Genomic DNA, 24058 nt, shown 5'->3' with positions numbered 1-24058 from the left:
GAGTATTGGAGGAAACCACTGACCTGAACTAGGGGCGGCGGTCGTTACAGAGTGGGTGGTCTGACTGTGTGGGGTATGGCTAGTTTGTGTAGTGGTTTTGAACGTCGCTGTAGTAACTAACATCAGTGCACCGAAATAATATTTTGATTTATTTCTCGAAACATTGTAAATATCATAAGATTAAACATTCTTTCTGAAGAATTTATTGATGTGTAAACTCTGGACATTTTACTCACAAACTTAATAAAAGTGTGAGCACGTTGATGTCAAGTGTGTAAGTATAACGTTCATGGTTTACACGCCGATACATTCTTCAAAAAGAATGTTTGATTCTTATAATTCCAATTCGTTCAATTTCTAAAGCTTGGATAATATCCCCGCACTTCATTATTTGTTTTCAGGCGCTTATGAATACATCGCTCTTTTCGGATTTATTGAAGTGTAAATTCTCGTTCAGCTTTATCTTTGTCCAATCAAAACAATTGTAATTAATAACATTGGAATTATTTATCTTAAAACCAGTAATTTTTCTTCGTGTTACAATAACTGCTTTGTGACTTAGATATTCTAAAATATTATCTAATTATTTGCTTGAATGATTTAACATATATTTGCCTGGATGATTTAACATATATTTACCTGGGTTATGGAACGATGATTTAACATATATTTACCTGGATGATTTAACAAATATTTGCCTGGATGATTTGACATACACGTATATCTACCTGGATGATTTAATGTATATTTGCCTGGATCATTTAATATATATATTTACCTGAGTGATTTAACATTTATTTACCTGGATGACTTAACATATATTTACCAAGATGATTTTATGCTATATTTACCTTTATGATTTGACATATATTTACCTGGATTGTGGAACGATGATTTAATATATATTTGCCTGGATGTTAAAACATACATTTGCCTGGATGATTTAACATATATATATACCTGGCTGATTGAACACATATTTACCTGGATTACGAAACGATGATTTAACATATATTTGCCCAGATGATTTAACATATATTTCCCTGGATTATGGAATGATGATTTAACATATATTTACATGCACCTTGATAATTTAACATATATTTACCTGGATGATTTAACATATATTTACTTGGAAGATTTAACATAAATTTATCCGGGTGATTTGATATATATTTACCTGCATGACAAGAGCAAGGATCACCTTGTTGTCTTACAGAACCTAAAATAGAACATTGATATTTTGTAAACAAAGAAAACGAAGTTGCAGTACCGAACTGTTTACGGGAAAATAAAGCACTTTATTACTTCGCATGTGGAACAACAGATTTGAAAAGCAGGTAGGATCGTTCTTATGAAGATGTTCAATATCCTTCCAACCTGAAAAATAAAGATATTAGGATAACCAGCTGATTATATTTAGTTTAAAATGCATTGTTACGCATATAGTATAACTAATCCTTTTTATAAGTTCTATTTATTTCATGACACATAACCTATCTACATGTACTATAGTACTGCATGTGATTTATTCATGTGGATAAAAACATGAATATCTGTATATGGATCTGAAAATGAAAACATGTCTATAAATGCAGCATCAACAACCTAACTACAAACCTACAAAATTCTCAATGTGTCTATTTATAGTCTGTTTCACAAATCCCACAAGGAACACAAATTATGTGTATGGGAAACACGGATCATTGGATCAGGTGCCTAGGAGGAGTAAACATCTCCTGCCGCCCGGCCACACCTGCCGCGAGCCCTCCACGCCGATCAGTACCAGCATGCAAAGAACGGCCCAACAACCGAAAAAATATCATAATTATTACCAGCAATGTGAGAGTGACAGGTCTGAGGATACGCATGAGTGACGTTGAGTAGATGGTGGATTATACCTGAAAATTCAATCAACTCCTTTATGGTCACAATAAAATATCGATCAATCCTATCGCCACAATGTTCACCTTGTTTAGTCAGAGATAAAGACCTCTAAGTTGGAAGCATTCAGAGTGTAAAATGTAATGCCCTTTCATGGCCCCACTCTGACTTCCGGTTATCAGGGTTACAACAAGATCCAATCTACACTCTATGAAGATGCTTGTATTTTACTAGAACTTTCTTTGGTCATTTTTATTGTACATTCCTCTGCAAATCTATAAGCCTCTATTGTAGCTCCATCCCTGCCTCGGGGTCATGGGATAAAGACAATGAATCTACACCACATAAGGATGCGTATACATTGGAAATCTGTAGTCCTTTGTCCTTAATTAAGTAGAATAATTTTAATTCTTTTTCTTTGTATAGATTTAGATTTGAATTCTTGACCGGACGTAAAACAAATAAACAAACAATCTATAACAATTAACGGGTTGGTTGTATCTTGTAATAATATATCAATTAGATTGATTACCCCCCTCTAGATATGTCAATGGTTCTATGATGGGGCTCGTATTATAGCCTCATTTTAGCGACAATTGGTGAATTGTATAGTGTTTAACATCCCGCTCGAAAATCTCTCACTCATATAGAGACGTCATCACTGCTGATGAAGGGCTGCAATTCGGCCTATGCTCGGCGCTTACGGCTTTTGAGCAGGGAAGGATCTTTATCGTGCAATGCCTGTTGCGATACAGGGCCATCATCTTTTGCGGTCTCATCCGATTGATCGATATATTGTTTAAATTCCCTCTCTAGAATATTTCACTCATATGGAGAAGTCACCATTGCCTGTGAAAGGCTGCAAAATTTAGGCCTATGCTCGGCGTTTACGGCCTTAGAGCAGGGAGGGATCTTTATCGTGCTACACCAGCTGTGACACGGGCCTCGGTTTTTGCTGTCTCATCTGAAGGACCGCCCCATTTAGTCGCCTCTTACGAAAAGCAAGGGGTACTGAGGACCTATTCTAGCCCTGAAACTCACGAGATTTGAACACTAATTAAAGAATCCAAAGTATAATTTAAAGGACGATGTTAATCATGCTTCGGTTCTAGTGGTCGAGTGGTCCTTAAGAAAGTTTGAGACACCCCAACCTATTTTTATCAGTTTCTAATCATGCCCCATTTGAAAGAAAAAGACCCTTTATTTGAACAAAACTTTAATCCTCTGTACACAAGGGTATTTGTATCATATCTGGTTGAAATTGACCTAGAAGTTCCTAAGAAGTCGAAACTATGAAAGATGAACGACAAGGATGTCAGACAGAATTTGATCAGAAATATTCATACTGTATGAGCTATCGCAGCAGATGAGCTAAAATTAGAACACTCAATACCATACTAAACACAATCAATAGCACTAAAACTCGATATAATGATATTGAAAAACGGAAGCTTCACCTCTATATGTGTGGTGTCGAATGCATTTCTCATAAGCTGAAATCAAAAGAAAAACGTGCAGATATGTAAATGACAGCTGAAATGTTAACGGTTATGTTGATAACTAAACAATTGATTGTATCTTGTTTAACGTATATCACATATGGAGACGTCATCAAGGTAAAGGACTTCATTTAGGCCGTTGCTCGGCGCTTACGGCCATTGAGCAGTGAGGGTTCTTTAGCGTGTCACACCTACTGTGACACAGGACATCCGTTTTGTAAGGTTATCTCCGAGGACCCGTGACATTTACACCTGATATCGAGCGCTTGGCGATGAAACTGTCACCACCTGTTTTAACGACTAAGGTTTGTCGCGGCCGGGATTGGAACACTGGTCTTCCGCATGCGGAGCGAACGCTCTAACCTCTAGGCCACAGCAGCGGTTTAACTGCTATGAATTGCTTGGGAAAACTAAAGAATTCTATGAAAAGTGAAGATAAAGAACAGTAAGCAATCTCATAAACCCAAGAAGGAATACAAAATTAAGAATATGGCTATTATAACATGGACTCTTGGATTCACCAGTGGTGGGATCAGGTGCGTAGGGGGAGTATGCATCACCTGTTGACCGGTCACAACGCCGTAAGCCCACTTATCTCGATCAAGCAAATGGAGTAATCCGTAATCAGAATCAGGATGTAAAGATGGTCTAACAATTGACATGAAATACACCAGACGGTATTTGACCCAATGACAGGATGTATTTGCAAATAAGATCATAATAACGTCTATAGAATTTGCGAAATGCTGACTTTAAACGAGATTGTTGAGAACATTGTAGCACCAACGTCTTTGGCAGTAGCGATCCTCGATTTAAAAATTTATCGTATGCAAAACAGGCTCTCGCGTATCGAACTAGTTGAGAGATATAAACACCATATGTAGGTGATAATAAAATATTTGTACAAAAATATGGAAAATTGACGATGGAGAAGTTGAAATCATCTCGTTTGTCTTGAAGTTGAGTTGTCATTTTGTTACTAACATCTACATGTATATTCAATAAAATATCGAAGTTTGGATCAGATGTTGAATTTCAAAGAATGAAATTTATACATCCTAAAACCACATGTAGGTGAAATACTTGCTGTGAATTATTAAAGTTATTATGTTATTTGTTATGGCAATGATTTATGATGATGGATATAATATTATTGTTAAGCCAATTTAAAAGTTCTCACCATCATGGCGAAAGCTATGGAACTCTAGGTCAAACTTTTTTGTACACACGCAGTGTCCTTCTCTTCCCTCCGGATATAGATCTATCAAAGAAAAACCACCACAGACTTATCAACATCCACAATGATAACAAGAAAAACAAAAACATATACGACAACAACATCTGTAACAGCAACAGCAATAAGAACAACAACACCACCAACACTATCAATATCAAAAGCAACAATAAACGTAAAAATTAACATGAATAGCAACACTGAAAACAATAATAGTAACTGCAACAACAACTATAGCAACAATGATAGCAACACCAATAACAATACTAACAACACCAACAAAACAATAATAGTAACAACAACACCAACAAAACAAGAATAGTATCAACAACACCAACAAAACAAGAATAGTATCAACAAAACAACAATAGTAACAACAACAACACCAACAAAACAACAATAGTATCAACAACACCAACAAAACAATAATAGTAACAACAACACCAACAAAACAACAATAGTATCAACAACACCAACAAAACAACAATAGTATCAACAACACCAACAAAACAACAATAGTAACAACAACACCAACAATAGTAACAACACCAACAAAACAACAATAGTAACAACAACACCAACAAAACAACAATAGTAACAACAACAATAGTAGTAACAACAACAACAACAAGAAAACAACAATAGTAACAACAACACCAACAAAACATCAATAGTAACAACAACACTAACAAAACAACAATAGTAACAAAAACAACACCAACAAAACAACAATAGTAACAACAACAACACCAACAAAAGTAACAACAACAGCACTAATAAAACAACAAAAATGATAGCCACAAAAATGTGATAACAACACCAACGACAAAAATACAAAATAAAACTGCGACAAAAATCTATCAAGAATAGAAATGGCCGGGTTGCTTTGGACAGCAACAAGTAAGAGATGTGAGAGAAATTGATTACACAAAGTAGGTACCCTATTACGGGGACGCTCATCCGCCATTCTATAAGACGTTTGCACGTTCTGCATTCCGGCCAAAAATTATAAAAACAAAAACAACATATAGATAGCAAATATAACAACAAAAGCGAAAATAATAAAACAAAATAAGTAGTTTCACACATACATTCTTAATTGTTTTCCATTCAAATTTACCCTGGGAGTAATCTTCCAAAGATGGTCACCCACCCGAGGATGACCTTATTTACATGTTTTAATGGTAGATAATTGACCATCATTGAAAGATTATTCTTAGAGTATATGGTAATTGACTGACGGTCATTCGAGAGTTGTTCTCAAGGTACATGCTTTACTATCATTGGAAAACTAATGTCAGGAAAACGCTTAACCAGTATTGAAAGGTTATCTCAGTGTAAATAGTTAAGCAGTATTGGAAGGTTATTCTCAGGGTAATAGTTAAGCAGTATTGGAATGTTTTCTCAGGGTAAATAGTTAACCAGTATTGGAAGGTTATTCTCAGGGTAAATAGTTAACCAGTATTGGAATGTTTTCCCTTGGAAATAGTTAACCAGTATTGGGAGATTATTATCGGGGTAAATAGTTTACCAGTGTTAGAAGGTTATTCTCAGAGTAAATAGTTAATCACTATTGGAAGGTTATTCTCAGGGTAAATAGTTAATCACTATTGGAAGGTTATTCTTAGGGTAATAGTTAACCAGTATTGGAATGTTTTCTCTTGGAAATAGTTAGCCAGTATTGGAAGGTTATTCTCAGGGTAAATAGTTAACCAGTATTGGAATGTTTTCTCTTGGAATTAGTTAGCAGTATTGGAAGGTTATTCTCAGGGTAAATAGTTAACCAGTATTGGAAGATTATTCTCGGGGTAAATTGTTTACCAGTATTAGAAGGTTATTCTCAGGTACATGGTTAACCAGTATTGGAAAGTTATTCTCAGGTAAATGTTTAATTATTATTGGAAGGTTATTCTCGGAGTAAATAGTTAACTTGTACTGGAAGGTTATTCTCACGTAAATAGTTAACCATTATTGGAAGGCTATTCTAAGAGTAAATGGTTAACCAGTATTGGAAATTTATTCTCAGAGGAAATGTTAACCAGTATTGGAAAATTATTCTCAGGTAAATGTTTAGCCATTATTGGAAGGTTATTCTCAGAGTAAATTGTTAACCAGTGTTGGAAGATTATTTCTAGGGTAAATGATTAACTTGTATTGGAAGGTAAATTCCCAAGGTAAACTGTCTTCAAAATGTTTTGCTTATGTTATGTAGTTTTCTCCCATTCTCATGGTACATCTGCAAATGGTATACTCTCACTTTCGTGGTAAATAATTTACTCTCATGATAAGTGGTTTACTCTCATGTTAAATAGATTACTCTCATGAACAAGAGATGCTTGTAAAACACATATGCCCCCCCCCCTCCATGGTGCAAAATTGAAAAGTGTTATACACACACCTCATTTAATTGATAGTATTATCATCAATTCAAAATATTAAGCAGACAATATCTTCCTATGTCAAGAGTGACTTGACCATGTGACCTAAAATTCAATAGGGGTCATCAACTCCTTATGCTGTACCGGTGTACCAAGTTTGGTATGTGTCAATCAAGCAAATAATTTTTAAAATATAGGAGACAATATATTACTATGTCCAGTTCAACTATTGACTTTTGACCTCAAAATCAATATGGGTCATCCTCTCCTGAAGATGTACCAATGTACTAAGTTTGATGTCTGTCAAGTAAAAGGGTTATCAAGATATTGAGTGGACAGTATATTACTATATCCAGTTTGACCCTTGACCTTTGACCATGTGACCTCAAAATCAATAGGAGTCATCTTCTCCTGAATATACACCAGTGTACTATTTAAAGTTTGATGTCTGTCAAGCAAAGGGTTCTGAAGATATTGAGCAGACAGTATATTCCTATGTCCAGTTTGACCCTTGACCTTTGACCATGTGACCTCAAAATCAATAGGGGTCATCTTCTCCTGAAGACGTACTAGTGTACCAAGTTTGATGTCTGTCAAGCAAAGGGTTCTCAAGACATTGAACGGACAGTATATTTCTATGCCCAGTTTGACCCTTGACCATATGACCTCAAAATCAATAGGGGTCATCTACTCCTTAGGATGTACCAGTGTGCCAAGTTTGATGTCTTCCAAGCAAAGGGTTCTCGAGATATTGAGCGGGCATTATATTCCTATGTCCAGAGTAGATTGACCTTTTGACCTGAAAAACAATAGGGTCATCTTCCACTCATAACCAACCCACATTTGAAATACCATTATCATCAAGTGAATGGTTCTCAAAATATTGAGCGGACAACATGTGGTCTACAGACCGACCGACCGACAGTTGCAAAACAATATGCCCCCTCTTTTTCAAAGGGGAGCATAAAAATGGTTTACTGTCATCAGCGTGTAATTTTACCTGCCATGTGGTTGATAACTGTGTTCATATTCACTCCACTCGGCAAGTTGCCATGGAGAAACGACCATACTGAAATGAATTTATTTTTCTCTTAACTCTTAAATATACTTTCGCAGAGTGCACTATCAATCATCTTTGAAACTTGATACTGTACCATAAAAGGTGTCTAAAAAGTATTATAGATTTCATTCTTGAAGTTTCTCAAAATGATGATAATTTTTGGTACAGACGTAACAAACTTACTTCCCCGTCACGAAGACCATTGCTGATTGAAATCGATAGTATTCCGATGATTAGTGATAATAATTTTACTTGTATGAAAAGTGAAAATATACCTGTATGTTGAGAAAGACACTCCCCAGTTTGATATGCTTTGTAAACTACAAAATGAAAAAAATAAATAATCAGATGCTGATCAAACAAATCTCTGACAATTCCAATTCGACCAATAATCTGATCATGTACATGTTCTTTCCTATACAACACTTCTTCCCTTCACTTCATGGTCTTTAAATTCTACTCAGTGTCTAATGTTTTAGTGTTGCAACGAAAAGTAAGAATTTTGAGAAGATATTCAGCTCTGTGGAAGAGATACTAAATAATTCGATGATTGATTGTATATTGTTTAACTTCCCTCTTAAATTTTTTTTTCACTCATATAGAGACATCAGGCTATTTATAAATAGCGTTAGTGAAAGGAAAGTAAAACTTAGGCCGGAGTAAAAGTCAGGGAACTTCAAGTGCCTATTATCCAAAAAATAGGGCAGAACAGGGGAAAAGTCGATGCTGAGCAGAGTAAAATCACGGGAGGTGTTCTTTAGAATGACGTAGCGTTCTTACGTTCAGAGGCTGTGGAATTGAGGAGCTGTTGACTGCTACCATGAGTAACCGGAACCACTGTACCTTATTTATTACAATGATATGGAGTCAATATATTTGTTGTTCTAACAAGTATACCGAGACACGATGTATCACATGACAAACTTTGTTACCTCCCTTTAGTGTGGGATTAAGGTGGTTCATTACACCAACATCTTATTGAATGGCTCGTTAAAACACCTTGTGTGAAGGAAGATTTCACCATCGAAAGAGTAATAAAATGTCTCTATTATTATATATGATATTTCTTTGAATGATAAAAAAAGATGGTTCGTTTGCAAATAAGAGATTTTAGAGTCCAAAATTCACTATGATTTGATGCACGGTATAAATATCTAATAAACCATGCCTGAAAGAATCAGAACGACTTTTTAAACAAAAAATATTTATGAAAATTGAAAACGTTATAATTTGATTTTTGAAAAAAAAATTATGGCGTAATCTTTAAAAAAAAACAACAACCCTACAAACATGTTATTTAGAAGAGAGAAAAAAATCAGATAAATGCAACTTTAGAAAATTGAAATGAAATAACAAAATTTCATGAATAATGCAACTTTTCTTTGAACCAAACTCGATCGAAACACATACACTGTATGCAATAAAAAATAGTCATACAGAACAAAGTACCTCCCTTCGATGTAAAATGGTTTACAATTAAATTGATGGATAAAGGAAACGAATTTCTTGATGAAAATTACATAAAATTAGCAACAATATGATTATTATAGTAATTTCTATCAATTTTGATCGGGATCGATACTTTTTTCTCTGGTCTAATATATCTTTTTTTCCAAATGACATGTTTCTTGAAGAATTTAGTCATGGGTTAAAAAAAAATTAGAACATTTGTCTTCTTTAAGCAGGTTTTATCAGATATCATGCATAACATCAAAGCCAAGTTTGGAGTTTAAAATCTCTTATTTACAACAAACACCTTTCTATCATAAAACAAAATCGTACAAAAATCATAAGAATTAATTGAAAGCTTGTATCTCTCTTTCGAAGGTGAAATCATGCTTCATACCAGGTACATAAACGGTCATTAAATAAAATTTTAGTGTAACGAGCCACCTTAAAGTAACTATGGTATGAATTTTAGCTTCTAATTCAACCATAACAAAGTAAATACCTATAGCTACTTTAACACGTAATGGTGGCAGTGAATTGAGCTAACACATGATGTAACAAACAGAACATGGAGAAATATACTCACTTGTTGACGCTGTGGTGATAGTGGAACAGGCGCCATGACAGCGAGGCTCCCCGTGGGTGTGATAGGCCTCTAAAAATATCCACGTTAATTAGATCAAACAAAATTTACAGATAACACAGTGTGCGGTTACTGGCAATCATTTTTATAACGGTAATCATTTTGACTATGTTCTTATTAGTTAATCAACCTCCCTTTTGTACAGCATCTATCACTTTTTACACATATAGTTTTTCTTTGTTTTGTTTATTTTGTTTTTCCAGCAAAGATGCACATTTTTGCAACTTTTCCTTCACTTTTGGCAAAAACAATTAATATTAGAAGTGAGATGTATTGAATTAATTGAGAATCAGTTTGCATTTTGTTTCTCAACTTTAACTGTCGTTTGTGTTCTCGGAAGCATACATGTACAAGGACCAAGCAATATTCTTCCAAGCATATGTACATGTACGGTTAATCATATACATGTTTTACTTTATCGGCATTATGAAAAGTGAAAATAATGTAGTGGTCAATCTCATCAAGAATACAAAATTAAGAATAGGGCAAACACTGACCCTTGACCTGGGTTTCCTGAGAAAAAACGTCACTCAAAACTTGGACTAAGTAAGAGATTTTACTCAAATTTTAAAGCTCAAATCAAGGACAACTTTTCTAACGTAAGTCTGATATCTTTCAAGAACTCCAAGCCAGGACACATCATAGGTGGGATCAGGTGCCATGGAGGAGTAAGCATCCTCTGTTGACCAGTCTCACCCGGAGCGAGCCGCCAATGCTTTTTGACAATTTGCTTTTAACTAACAGTGTTACCAATTTAATTTTTATCTGATTATTCACGAAAATACCATCTCAGAACACAAAACGTTGAAACAAGTTTTAGTTTTACCCTTACATTGGTTTTATTATGAGGAATGTGTATATCCAACGCGGACGCTATTCACACATAAACAGTGTAAAGGTAAAGAATAAAGGTTTCCGAAACCAAAGAAATATTTCATTGAAAGCCTCCCGCAAAAATCCTACGGAAATTATATCAGCAACCTTTGATAAGAAACGTAAGATACGTGAGCTGTACGAAAACGTAACATCTCCTTGAAGAAAGCTTACTTGATAACATAAATACTCTTTGACGAGAGAGTGCTAGAAAAGAGTGCAGTACCGACATTGTAAATCAGAAAACATTCCAGATATACTAGTACTGACAGTAATAAAGAATAAAAACAGAGCAAAATGAATCGATAAACACACAGTCCTACTAACGTAATAACAACAGGCATTCTGAGAGTATTGCATGGCAATACATAGTCCCCTACCGGCTGCAAAAATTACTGTACCATAATAAGTAGGTTATGGTAAAAGGGAAAATTGGGGAACCATGATAGGAATGGTTAGAAATCAACTACTATTCGAGTAGAGACTTGACCAAGAAAGAAGACAAATTTATATTTAGGTTTAGGTCTTTAACCAAGTCAATAAACTGTGACATGTAGGTGATCATGAATAATTTAGCTATATTGTTGTATTACTATGCTAGAAGTTTTAATGAGTGCAGTACTCTTATCTACAGAGATAAGAAACTTGGATGCAGACTAACAATTGTTCATGCTATTTTTCTAAGTCCAAGGGCTATAACTTAATGAAAAATTAACGGTCCGAGACGAAATTCAAACTTGATCTGTAACTTGTCATGGGAAAGCAATGAACCAAATATCGAATGAATATCTGCAAGCACAACAAAAAAAGTTCGGAAAACTGATAATTCATGCTATTTTTCTAAGTCCAAGAGCCACAACTAAGTGAAAAATAAACGGACCGAGACGAAATTCGAACTTGATTTGTAACTTGTTTTGGCAAAGCTACATACCAAATATGAAATAAATGTGTGCAAGAACAGAGAAAAAAGTGCGGAAAACTGGACAGACGGACGGAGCGCAAACCTAAAGTCCCCTTCGACTTCGTCAGTAGGGGACTAATTAGCTTATTAAGTGACATTAGTAGGGCAATAATAAACCATTAAAGTTCAAAATACATACCTCTCATGTGAATGATAAAATCTTCAAAACAAAGGGTACTAGAGGCGAGAATTGAATCCAGGGTGCTCCAAACTGAAATGGATGCGACTAACATAGTGATATTTACATTGCGTCCAATTGATGACAGTCATACCCTGTCGACCAGTCACACCAGCCATGATCCCGATATCTCGATCAGGTAAACGGAGTAATCCGCAGTCAAAATCAGTGTGTAAAGAACGGTCTAATAATCGGCATGGTATACGTCAGACAGCATTTGACCGAACGACAATTGTATTGGCAAACTATATCGTCATAACGACCAAAGAATTTACGAAGTACTGACTTCAAACGAGACTGTTGAAACTCTTGTAACATCGACTTATTTGTCAATAGTCTGCCTCGATTTGAAAATTAATCATTCGTAGAACAAGCTCTTGCGTATCGAAACCGTTGAGAAACATAAACACCATAGGTAGGCGATAAAGGAATATTGCTACATAATTATGGGAAGTCACAATGGAGTAGCTGAAATTATCCCGTTTATCATAAAGGTGAGTTGTTAGTTTGCCGTTAACATCTAGGTTCAATAAAATATCTAAGTACGAAGCAAATATGGAAGACTCTGTGGTGTCTTTTATTCGAATTCACTGGGATATATCGAATCGACATGTGGATGAAAATGAAAATTATTGACAGATAAAACTTCGTCGATATGTCTAAATGTCGAGTTGAAGGCCAGAGAAAGATATTTTTTCTTGCCATGTAGAGGGTTTTGAAAACATTTTGCCACATAATGATATAAAAACAGGTCAACTAAAAAAGGAGCACAATTCCTGCTCATTGGAATTTTAACAGACTGTTGGAATATCTGATCACCAACGACCACGACGATATTGTCAATGAGGAACTTTTTTCCATAATTTTAATATCAACATTAGAGTACTTGTGCGTACAATCAGACTAGTAATTTTGGGAATGGCTGATCACTAGATTTCAACTTTCCTTTTCACATTATTGTTGAAGAAGCAACTGCCTATGGTGCCAATACTACAATTATGTGGGAATTTCAAGAGAAATTAAAGTAAGAAAAATTTCATTTAGTCAAAAAATACATGAGGATATACACTGCAACGCTTCACGCCAGCATACGTCATGAACTTCAAGATTCATGCCTCATGTAGTTTTCAAAAATGAAATTTATTTCTAAAATGAACGACATTAGGAATAACAGACAACGTCTTCCTTGGATGACGGTATCATATAGTTGAAGTATTTTACAGTCTTCGGACAAGGCACTTCCTCTCCTTTGTGATTGGTAGAAAATGTATGATGTGAAAATTTTAATTTATTTCATCGGTTGAAATTGTGTTCTACGCAAGGGAGATACTTTCGTGATGATCTAATTTTCATACGACTTAATAATTTTACAGGATTTTCAATCTTTAAAAACGAGAGGAAACGAAGAGAAGAACGAATAAAAACTGCAATATAATGAAACTGACATTTTTATCTTATTCATACCAACTATCAAAAACGTCCCAACAAATAACAGAATTGGTCCTTTCTTTTTGCACGCAAACGTTAAAATTCTTCTTGATAAAATTTGGGCAGTTTCCAGCTATTTAGTACTTTTAGTTTTCGTTTCTTTCTGTGTGAAAAATTAAACAAGCTGAACATCTGCTTTTATTGTTTTCTTGAAGTTGAGAAGAAACAATGTTTTCTATTTTTAGTACAAAATAGCATGTCTACTTCTAGGTCCAACTAGAAAATTCATTGTACAGTAGTTTCTAGTAGGTGTTTTTTTTTTTTTAAACTTGATTTGATATAAGATTTACCATTTAAGAAAAGTTTGATTATGTGGTCATTTAATAAAAATATGAATAATTAAAGGGAAAGGCAGCCCCCCTAAATGTTACATGATAAATAATAGGATTAGTTATATGATAAAGATTTGTCATAATACTCTGTTGATATACGGCCTAGATAAGCGTCAGTACTAATTTGAAAACGTTAAAAATTGAAATTCCCGCCATCTATAGAGGCTACCATGATGCGGAACTCTCTTGTATTAAAGACCACAAAAATCAATTATTTTGACTTCACACCGTCTATTCCGGTTTTGATGAGATTCTAAGATCATCAAAAATGTGCATGTGGTAGATTTTACGAATACATTGTAAATAGGTGGATGCCTTCTTGTCAAGCAGTTAATTACTCTAATGCGAAGGGGAGATGTGAAAAAAGTCCCCCCACCCCGAAATTCCTGACCCAACAAAGTTATTTGAAAAGAAAATACTATGTAAACTGTCGATCCATCATTTGCGTAATGACAAGTTGAGGTTTGAGACATTTACATGTATGAAGAAACGAGTACCATCTACCTGGTCTGCGACTCGACTGAACGTTTTCTTTTCTTAAATTCTTCTTGCGAAAGGACGGGCTCAAATCTATACGACTCCAAACTTAACTGTTTGTGACTTGTCATGTTTACAGTGCTACTGATGAAATAAACAGGAACCGACGGTGTGACGTAATAAATTAAACGTCAATAGCCGCTCTGTTAGCGGCGGGTAATTTGAAATATAAGATGGATTAATATTGATTTAATTGTTAAGCAAGGGTTTTTGTTGTTAAAGACTGCCATTTACGATATCAGTAAGTATGTAATACTTTATTCATAAAGGCAACAATGTGGTTAGGGTTGCCTTTCCCTTTAAAGGGACATGGACACGATTTGAGCAGACAATTTTCAAAATTTTATTTTTTCATTTTCAATGTTTATAATGCTTAACTAAGGTATCTTTAATTGTCAGCAAAAATTTGGATGTCAGTTGTCGAGGTACAGAGCTCACAATTCTTTGTTATGTAAACAAAGTTCGTGCCTTGTTTTTCTTTACATAGGTTAAATCATAGTAATAAAAGTTCGTTTAAAGCAGAATTTTCAATATACAAGTTAATTCTGAACACAATTAGATAGTTTCTAGTGTTTAGCACATCTCATTTTATTTTAAACATGCTTTTTTCTATTAAGCAATCTGTATGTAAACAAAAAACACAGCGCGAGCCTTGTTTACATAACAAAGAAATGTGAGTGCTGTAGCTCACGTGCAACTCAAAAACTGATGTTGAAATTTTAGCTGACCATTAGAAATACTTTAGTTAAGCATTGTAAACAATGAAAATAGAAAAAAAATTGGCAAATTTTCAGCTCCAACCGTGTCCATGCCCCTTTAAAGCATATCATACATTTATATCGGTATACTGCATAAGGTTATTCCTAAAGATGGCAAGCTTTGTTAAAAAGCTATACTTGTATGGAATATCTGAATTAAAAAATATCACTTACGTATATGTTGACTGTGACAATGGACGATATCATCTTGAAAGTTTTCCCGACCCGTCAAAAACCTCCCTACTCCGGCTATAATAATAAACAGATCGGGTCTGGAGGTTATAAAACTTTTTTGAGCACGTTTTCATACTCAAACTCAATGCTCTAAATCGCACTGATACTCAAAAGTGAAGGATGTAAAACTTTTATAAAATCATTCTCATACTCAAATAGAGTACATGCTCAAGATTTTTCACGCTCAAAGTTGTACTCAAAACAAACATAACTGAGTTTGAGTATAAGTACGGTAACAGTTTTATAACATCCAGGTCGGGTGTAAAATTTCATAAAAATAATAATTGAATAATATTTCCATTTTCCCACGACCAATTAACTACATGTAATATATAATCTACGAGTGATTAAGCGATATAATCCACGGCTGATTAATTAATATACTCCTCGATTAATTAATTAATATACCACACGGCTAATTAAGTAATACAATCTACGACTAATTAATCTACTGATGACGTGTACGCGTACACAAGTATCATTCGTCGGTAACTAAATTGTTCGTGTTCATACTATAGTCCATCGTTGCACACCACACCTATTGTCTCCGTTTACACTATGTCAAATGCCGTGGTTGTATGATTTAAAAAAGAATCCCCGTCTTCATGAATATTTATGTTCATTAGTCAACCAATTCCATGGTGAGCTTCCATGGTATTTTGGTGGAAAGAATATCATTCTGAGGTCATTGCGTGCTCGTAGCGGAATAATCCGAGGATTGCCGATTGAGAACAAACTGGACACTTAGCTGTTGTAACTCATTGACGTTTCTTTTTGAATTCACCGGTATAATAATATGCGTAACCACGCCACTATTTTGCCTTTTTAAAAAGATAATTGTTCGATCAGCTCTAGTCTTTCAGATTTCAACACACCCACTTTACTCCGTATAAGTATTTCCTCATCAAGTTTGGGAAAACGATTAAGCATATTAATACATAATTTACAAGCGTAACCACTGCTGTTAATGTGAATTTTATTTAATGAATACTTTTAAATTTGACTTGCTTCTGTAAACTGGGATAATTAATGTAACCTTTTTATTACTTGTAAACAAATAAGACCGGCGAACATAAAGTGGCAAGAAATGAAATATACAGCAGTCGTGATGTATATCTGCTAACCGATTATAAGCACAATGTACAACTGATAGGCAGTGATAATCATTGTGATGCTGTTAGTGTTATAGTAATATTTACATAAAGCAATATTCACGTATGGTAATATCAATATAACAAATATTCATGCACAGCAATATTAATATAGAACAATATTCAAGTACAGCAATATTCACATATACCAATATTCACGTATAACAATATACACATACAACAATATTCATGTAATAGCAATATTCACATATAGCAACATTCATATATAGCAATATTCACATAGATAGCAACATTCATATATAGCAATCAGATTACGCGATGCGGAGAATTTTCATACTGAGGTCTCTAAGAGTAACACTAATTAATAGTAATATTCACTCATATTAATGCTTACCTAGAGCAACTCATCTCATAGTAATGATCTCTTATAGTAATAATCTTTTATAGTAATACTAGCTCACTTAGAGTACTATTCACTTATTGTAATACTGTTTTATAATCTCTTATAGTAATACTAATAGTGACCTTTTATTGTAATAACCTACAGTAATTCTATCTCATACTAATACTAGTTTTTAAGAATATTCACGTATAGTCATATTGTCTCATCGTAATACTGTTTTATAGCAATGATCTCTTATAATTATACCAATTTATAGGAATACTCACTTCTAGTTGATTAATTGATTGAATTTATTGTTTAACGTCCCTCTCGACAATATTTGACTCATATGGGGACGTCACCACTGCCGGTGAAGGTCTGCAAAATTTAGGCCTATGCTCGGCAGTTATGGCCATTGAGAAGGGATGGATCTTTACCGTGCAACACCTGCTGTGACACGGGGACCTCGGTTTTTGCGGTCTCATCCGAAGGACCGCCCCATTTAGTCGCCTCTTACGACAAGCAAGGGATACTGAGGATATTCTAACCCGGATCCCCATGGGACCTCACTTCTAGTAACACTAATTATAGTAACACTAATTTACAATGAAACTATTCAATAGTAACAATCACTTATAGTGATAATATCTTATAGTAATATAAGATACAATGCAATTAACACTCACCTCTATAGTGTTCGTCTCTTCGACACTCTTGGAAACGCCCATTACCTAAATTCATAACAACAATTGAAAGTGTGTATGTGTGTGTGAAGTTGTAATAATTTTTGCGATAATAAAACGATTCGAAACTAGATTAATGAAACATCACATTTTTAAAATAATATTTGTTTTTATTGCAATTGGTTGTCGTCCGCCTTTGTCCGTTAACAATTGAACATTTTTAACTTCCTTCTTGATTACTACACTGTACTATTCCATTCTCTTCAAATTCGGTATGAAGCATCTTTGGGTCAAGGAGGACATAAATTGTAAATTTCAGGACTTCTGTACCCCTTAGGAGTGAGGCAAAAACGAAAAAAAAAATCTTTTTCTCCACAACCACACATATGCAAGAAATATTAAATGCAAGGTGATGCAGAGCAGGAACGCCTCTACCAAAATTGTAGATTTTATGATCCCCGGAGTAGAAGTTTTGACCTCAGGGGGAGGCCAAACTTGGCATGTAGGGTTTATGTGTAAAACACTTAAATAAAATCTTCTTTAGTGCTATGGATGCTAAATTGAAACTAAATGGATATTTAGAAACAAGAGGTAGTCCTTTACCAAAATTGTAAATTTGATGATCCCAGGGGTAAGGATTTTCGTATCAGGGTAGGACCAAAATGGCCAGTTATTAATAATATATGTGAACAATAGAACATTTTTAACTTCTTGATAAAGTACCGATACAATTCCTTTCAATTTTGGTATGAAGCATCTTTAGGACAAGGGGGGCATAAGTTGTAAATTTCAGGACTCCCACACACCTGGGGCCTTAGTTAGGAGTTGGGCAAAAACTGCTAAAAATTGACTAATTTTCAAAAATCTTTTTCTATACAACTACATATGTGTAAGAAAAACTAAATACATAGTGATGTACATAGACTAAGAAGGCCTCTACATAAACTGTAAATTTTATGATTCCTGGAGTAGAGGTTCTGACCCCAGGGTGGTTATTATACATTTATTGCACGTTAGTGAGGGAGATATGAAGATTTATTCACCCAAGAAAAATCATATTCCCCGAGGACAACATTCATGCAATAAATTGTTTATTATACCGAAACAAAGCAAGATTATAAAAATGCATTTGAAATTGGAGTCCGCTCATCTATACATTTTATGTAGCTGAGATCGCACTAACGGTAACACCGCGACGTCAACGTATTAGAAGGTACAAACAACGAATTACAGTGATATGATAACCAGTCTTTCTATTTCCATTCTCCATGGATGCTGATTTACTTGCTTGCTTTTTCTACCAACCACAACAAAGCGATGTAAATGTATATCAGAGACCCGCATATTTTGTGCCTTACGAACTATCAAATTACAATGACTCGAACTTATTGTGACGTCACAATAAACTTCGTTTACCTTGACGTTAAATATATGGAAATGCACGAGGCTGTGTTTGTTGTTGCCTGCGTCATTCGGAACACTCGGGTTTGTTCATTTAACTGGACGAAAGTGGAACAAGAGATATCCGAAGGGGTGGAACACGATGTTTTGTTGCAGGGCAAACACGACGGTCACGTGACCTTCTCGGCCAATCAGATTCTGTTTTACTAGTGATTCTTTATATGAGGTATAATAATTATAGGTTATAGACTTTGTATGGGAAAATATGACGACCGAGTTTTTTGGCGCGTAGACGGACCGAGCTTGCGAGGTCAGTTCGCGACAAAAAACGAGGTCGTCATATTTCCCATACAAAGTCTATAACCTTTTTATTATATACTTTCAATTTCATTAAGAAACTAACAATAATTTTATTTTTAACAATAACTTTATCGGTTTAACTGAGTAAAAGATGAAAAACACGAAAAAATTGAAAATTAACAGCGTAGAAATTTGATTGTGACGTAATGTTTGCGGGCCGGAATGTTTCCGGGCATATATCGTGTGATATATGCCTGCAAACTTTTAAAGAAAAAAGAAGAGATGAAATTGAAAGTATATAATAATATATAGTATAAATGTGGAAAACATCTAAATAATATCTTCTTTAATGCTATTGATACTAAATTGAAACTAAAGAGATGTTCAGAAGGAGTAGGTCGACCTTTCCCAAATTTCATGATCCCAGGGAGTTGCGATTTTGGTTCTAAGTGCGGCCAAAATTATTAATAATTTTAAAGACTTCTTTATGTTTGCTGTTACGGTATAACAAGAGTACCGCCAACGGTACATAATACGTCCGTGAAAAGCTAATGTAGGGAGTTTTTCTTACACCATGATTTGTAGAACTTGCCTGCAAATAGTACCAGCAATCATCAGGGTGTCACATATTTTCTTTGCATCGAAAAAACAAGACCAATCATGTACTATCTATGTAATATTTTCACTTGGCATAAGATGTATGTGTACCAAATGTAATGGTCCTTGCCCCAAGGAATAGGTCTGTATCCTGCGACTATGACCTTGACCTATGGAAACAATAGGCATCCTTCACTTGACATAAAGTATGTGTGTACAAAGTTTGACGGTCCTAGTCTCAACAGTTCAGTTTGTATACTGCCTAGAAGGTTTTCTACTAAGTGATAATGTGACCTTGACATTGAAAAAGTAATCGGCATCTTCCTCTCACCATGGTGATCAAATATACCAAGTTTCAATATCCGTCAGCCTACAAGGATTTCCAACTAAGTGATACTGCGACTTTGACCTTTGACCTATAACATTGAATAACAAAAGAAATCTTCGTCTCATCATGGTGATCGAATGTACCAAGATGCAATATCCTGCAGCTTACGGTTCGATTTGTATCCTGCCTACAAAGTTTTCCTACTAAGTAATACTACGACCTTTACATTTAATAGGGATCTTCCTCTCATCATGGTGATCAAAGAGACCTTGACCCTTGACTTCTGACCTTGAAAAACAATATACACCTTTCTCTTATCATGGTGATCAAATGTACCAAGTTGTAAAATCCTGGAGCTTACGATTCGGTCTGTATCATGCCCACAAGGTCGGGACAGACAGACGGGCGGACGACACCATACCATAATACGTCCAGTCTTCGATGGGCGTATAAAACCTAACTGCTTATTTAGGAAAAACAGGAAAGGATGTAACAAAATTATGAATTTTGCAACTATAGGGTTTTCACTCAAGAGAGGTCCAAATTTGTCATATCGTGTTAATGTCATATATATTATGTCAAGTAATTTAAAAGCCTTTCATCAGTAAAGACACTTTCGATGGTATTTAAATTTTATGAACACATCTTGTTTTATACTGTTGCTAAATATTAGAATTTAACTTAGATATGCAGGATTTCATAGCCATTGGCACTAGTGATACCTTTAACTAATAATCAGGTGACCGATAAGGCCCATAGGCCTCTTGTTAAAAGTTTAATTATCTTAGTGCTTAATAATTTCGTTGCATCAAATTATATCAAAGATTATGGCAACAATACTCACGCACGGACACAAAATTGTAGGAAAATCCATTCGAGTGACAATGACAGGAACTTAGATTCAACTCTGAAAGTTTGAAACATGAAATACTGTAGTGTGTAGGACAATGGAAGTAAACACCGTATTAGGCAAACACTTATTCCACGTCTATTCAAAGATAAGATCTTCCCAAATTCATTGGATGCGTTGAGATGTAATGAAAGGTGAAGATAACGAACAATGATCAATTTCATAACTCCTAAAAGCAATACAAAATAGATAGTTGGGCAAACACGAACCCCTGGACACACCAGAGGTGGGATCAGGTGCCTAGGAGGAGTAAGCATCTCCTGTCGACCGGTCACTATACCGTAGTGAGCCTTATATCTTCATCAGGTAAACGGAGTTATCCGTAGTCAAAATCAGTGTGCCAAGAAACGGTCTGACAATATATTGCACGGTACAATGATTATACAATGTATAAATTCTTCTGCCACAGAGAAATGAGTCACAGCTCTTGTTGTTGTATCAAGGTTATTTCAAGGTCACACTCTTCTAATACCAAAGGACCTTGAAATTCCATTACAGCAAATATAAATTGTGTATACTTGTGGTGCATTTCAAATTTTGTCTTAATTTGGAGCAGAATAACTATGTATAAACATATTTCTGTCTATTTGCAAAGAACTAGTAAACATAGGCAAATTCAAGAAGTTGAGGATAAGGAGCAGTGATCAATCTCATAACTCCAGTAAAGAAATACAAAATTAAGAGGAGGGTAAACACGGACCCCTTTCAATTTTTTCCGTAAGAAAAGATTACGGTAAGCGTATGCAAATGGGCTCCAGTAGGGGTAGCAATTGTAGGATTCTCTGCACATTTACTATACCCTGTAATTTTTGTCAGTTACTTATTTCCATTTGTCTGAAATTTTGTTTTACTATAAACATACAAGCTATCACTGGATCGAATGCTGTCTGACCTCTTTTATACCAATTTTTAGGCCGTCCTTTAAATACTATCTTTGACTACCGATTACTCCGTTTACCTGATCAAAATATATACGACTCATAGCCGATGTGACCGGTCAACAGGGTATGGTTACTCCTTCTAGACACCTGATCCCACATCTGTTAGGTACAGATCCACGTCTGCCCTACTCTTAATCGGTGCATCACTGTGTGCCTAAACAGGTACATCTGTGTGTGCGAGATTTTGCGGTGGTAAACTTAAATTGGCTTTTCCCGGCAGTACTTACTTTTTTGCGGTGATAAACTTGGCTTTTTCCGACAGTACTTACTTTTAATGTTGATCACTAAAGGTCGCAAACATTCGTGGTGACGTTGTCGTATCTTGTCCAGTTTATCGAACACTGGAACAGAAAACGGAAATGGACACAGCGGTGGCGGATCTAGAGGGGGATTACGAGGGTCGTACTCCCTTTGGTTGAATATCCTTAATTAAAATGGTAATCTTTTGCCATTTTAATGTCTTCACCCCATCCCCCTTTTTATTTGAGGAAGAGATACAAACTTGGGTCGCAACCCTCTTTTTCTGGATCCGCCACTGGACTTTGGGATCTTTGTCTCCTTTTGTTGTACATAATACAACCCGTCACACCACAACTTGAATTTTGCTCAATCCATATTGAGGAGATACATAACAAGAGGCACATGGACCACATTGCTCACATGAGTCACCTTAAAACTGCTGTTCGACTGTTTCAATGTTCATAATTTTTTTTCTTCAAATTTTATTCCCAGAAATTCTGACCTCGTAATGTGGCCCTAACGTAGCCACAAGGAGTCACAAAATCGGCCCCAAAGGGGCATGATATAACCGAACCTAATTTACACTTTACACTATTATGACTAACATGCCCTTGCTGTTCTGGAGAAGGTCAAGGTCACAAATTATGGTAAGTTGATTCATTGTATATTGTTTAACGTCCCTCTCGATATAATTTTTACTCATATGGATACATCACATCACCATTGCCGGTGTAGGACTGCAAAATTTAGGCCTATGCTCGGTCCTTAGGGCCTTTGAGCAGGAAGGGATCTTTATCGTTCTGCACCTGCTGTGTAACGGGGCTTCGGGTTTTGTGGTCTCATTCGATGGACCGCCCCGTTTAGTCACCTCTTACAACAAGCAAGGGGTACTGAGGACCTATTTTTAACCCGGATCCCCACAGGATGACCATGGTATGAAAAGATAGGTCTTCATATTGAGTTAGCAAGAAATCAAAGTCCAAGGTCAAAGTTACAAGGTCAAATATCATAGAATCAAATGAAAGGTCTTGCCATAGAAAATCTACATACAAAATATGAAAACACTACTCTAAATAATTCAAGAGATATTTGATAGCCTAGGTTTTCTAAAAAGTATGTCAACCTCCAAGGTCAAAGTCACAAGGTTAGGAAAAATGGTTTTGTCACGGGGAATGCAGATATGAAATATGAGAGCCCTGTCGCTCACTATTCAAAGGTTGTTAGTAAGATTAAATATTTGAAATTTGGATTAAACCCCAAGGTCAAGATCACATTGGTACAATGTCAAATATCAAACATTAAATATAAGGCCTTACAATAAGAAATATATTGGCAAGTTATGAAAGTCCTTCCTTAAATAGTTCAGGAGATATTGAATAGGTTATGTTGTCTTACACGTACGTCAAATTCCAAGGTCAAAACTCAAGTTTTCAAAATGTTAAGGAATGAGCATATGAAATATGAGAGTCCTATCGCTCACCATTCAAAAGTTATGAAGGTTCATTTTCAGACGGACAGGACAAATAGATATGCCCCTCGGCGCGGATGAGGTAAAGACTTGAATCCGCACAACTTGGGGACATCTGCATTTGATCAAGCGAAACCTACAGTGTATCTTCTCTTGAAAATGATTTGTTTAAATTAATTTCCTATATA

The 24058-nt window shown here is 35.3% G+C and overlaps 1 protein-coding gene across 1 annotated transcript in view; it reads right to left on the bottom strand.

Annotated features, from left to right (window-relative positions):
* LOC125647484 (uncharacterized) overlaps positions 1–24058 on the bottom strand; it is an 82267-nt gene that overhangs the window by 48450 nt on the left and 9759 nt on the right. Inside the window, exons 5-19 of the mRNA XM_056139872.1 lie at positions 22432–22503; positions 21156–21218; positions 17689–17733; positions 15449–15523; positions 12121–12192; positions 10091–10159; positions 8836–8898; positions 8331–8375; positions 7996–8064; positions 4564–4644; positions 3342–3377; positions 1836–1901; positions 1309–1380; positions 1181–1222; positions 24–116 (exon numbers count right to left, since the gene is read on the bottom strand). Coding sequence (XP_055995847.1) covers positions 24–116; positions 1181–1222; positions 1309–1380; positions 1836–1901; positions 3342–3377; positions 4564–4644; positions 7996–8064; positions 8331–8375; positions 8836–8898; positions 10091–10159; positions 12121–12192; positions 15449–15523; positions 17689–17733; positions 21156–21218; positions 22432–22503 — 963 coding nt within the window. The remainder of the gene's footprint in view (positions 1–23; positions 117–1180; positions 1223–1308; positions 1381–1835; positions 1902–3341; positions 3378–4563; positions 4645–7995; positions 8065–8330; positions 8376–8835; positions 8899–10090; positions 10160–12120; positions 12193–15448; positions 15524–17688; positions 17734–21155; positions 21219–22431; positions 22504–24058) is intronic.

This window comes from Ostrea edulis, chromosome 6, assembly GCF_947568905.1.
Source record: "Ostrea edulis chromosome 6, xbOstEdul1.1, whole genome shotgun sequence".
Lineage (NCBI taxonomy): Eukaryota > Metazoa > Mollusca > Bivalvia > Ostreida > Ostreidae > Ostrea > Ostrea edulis.
Note: the sequence above shows the minus strand (reverse complement) of the source record. Positions and strands in the feature narration are given on the sequence as shown.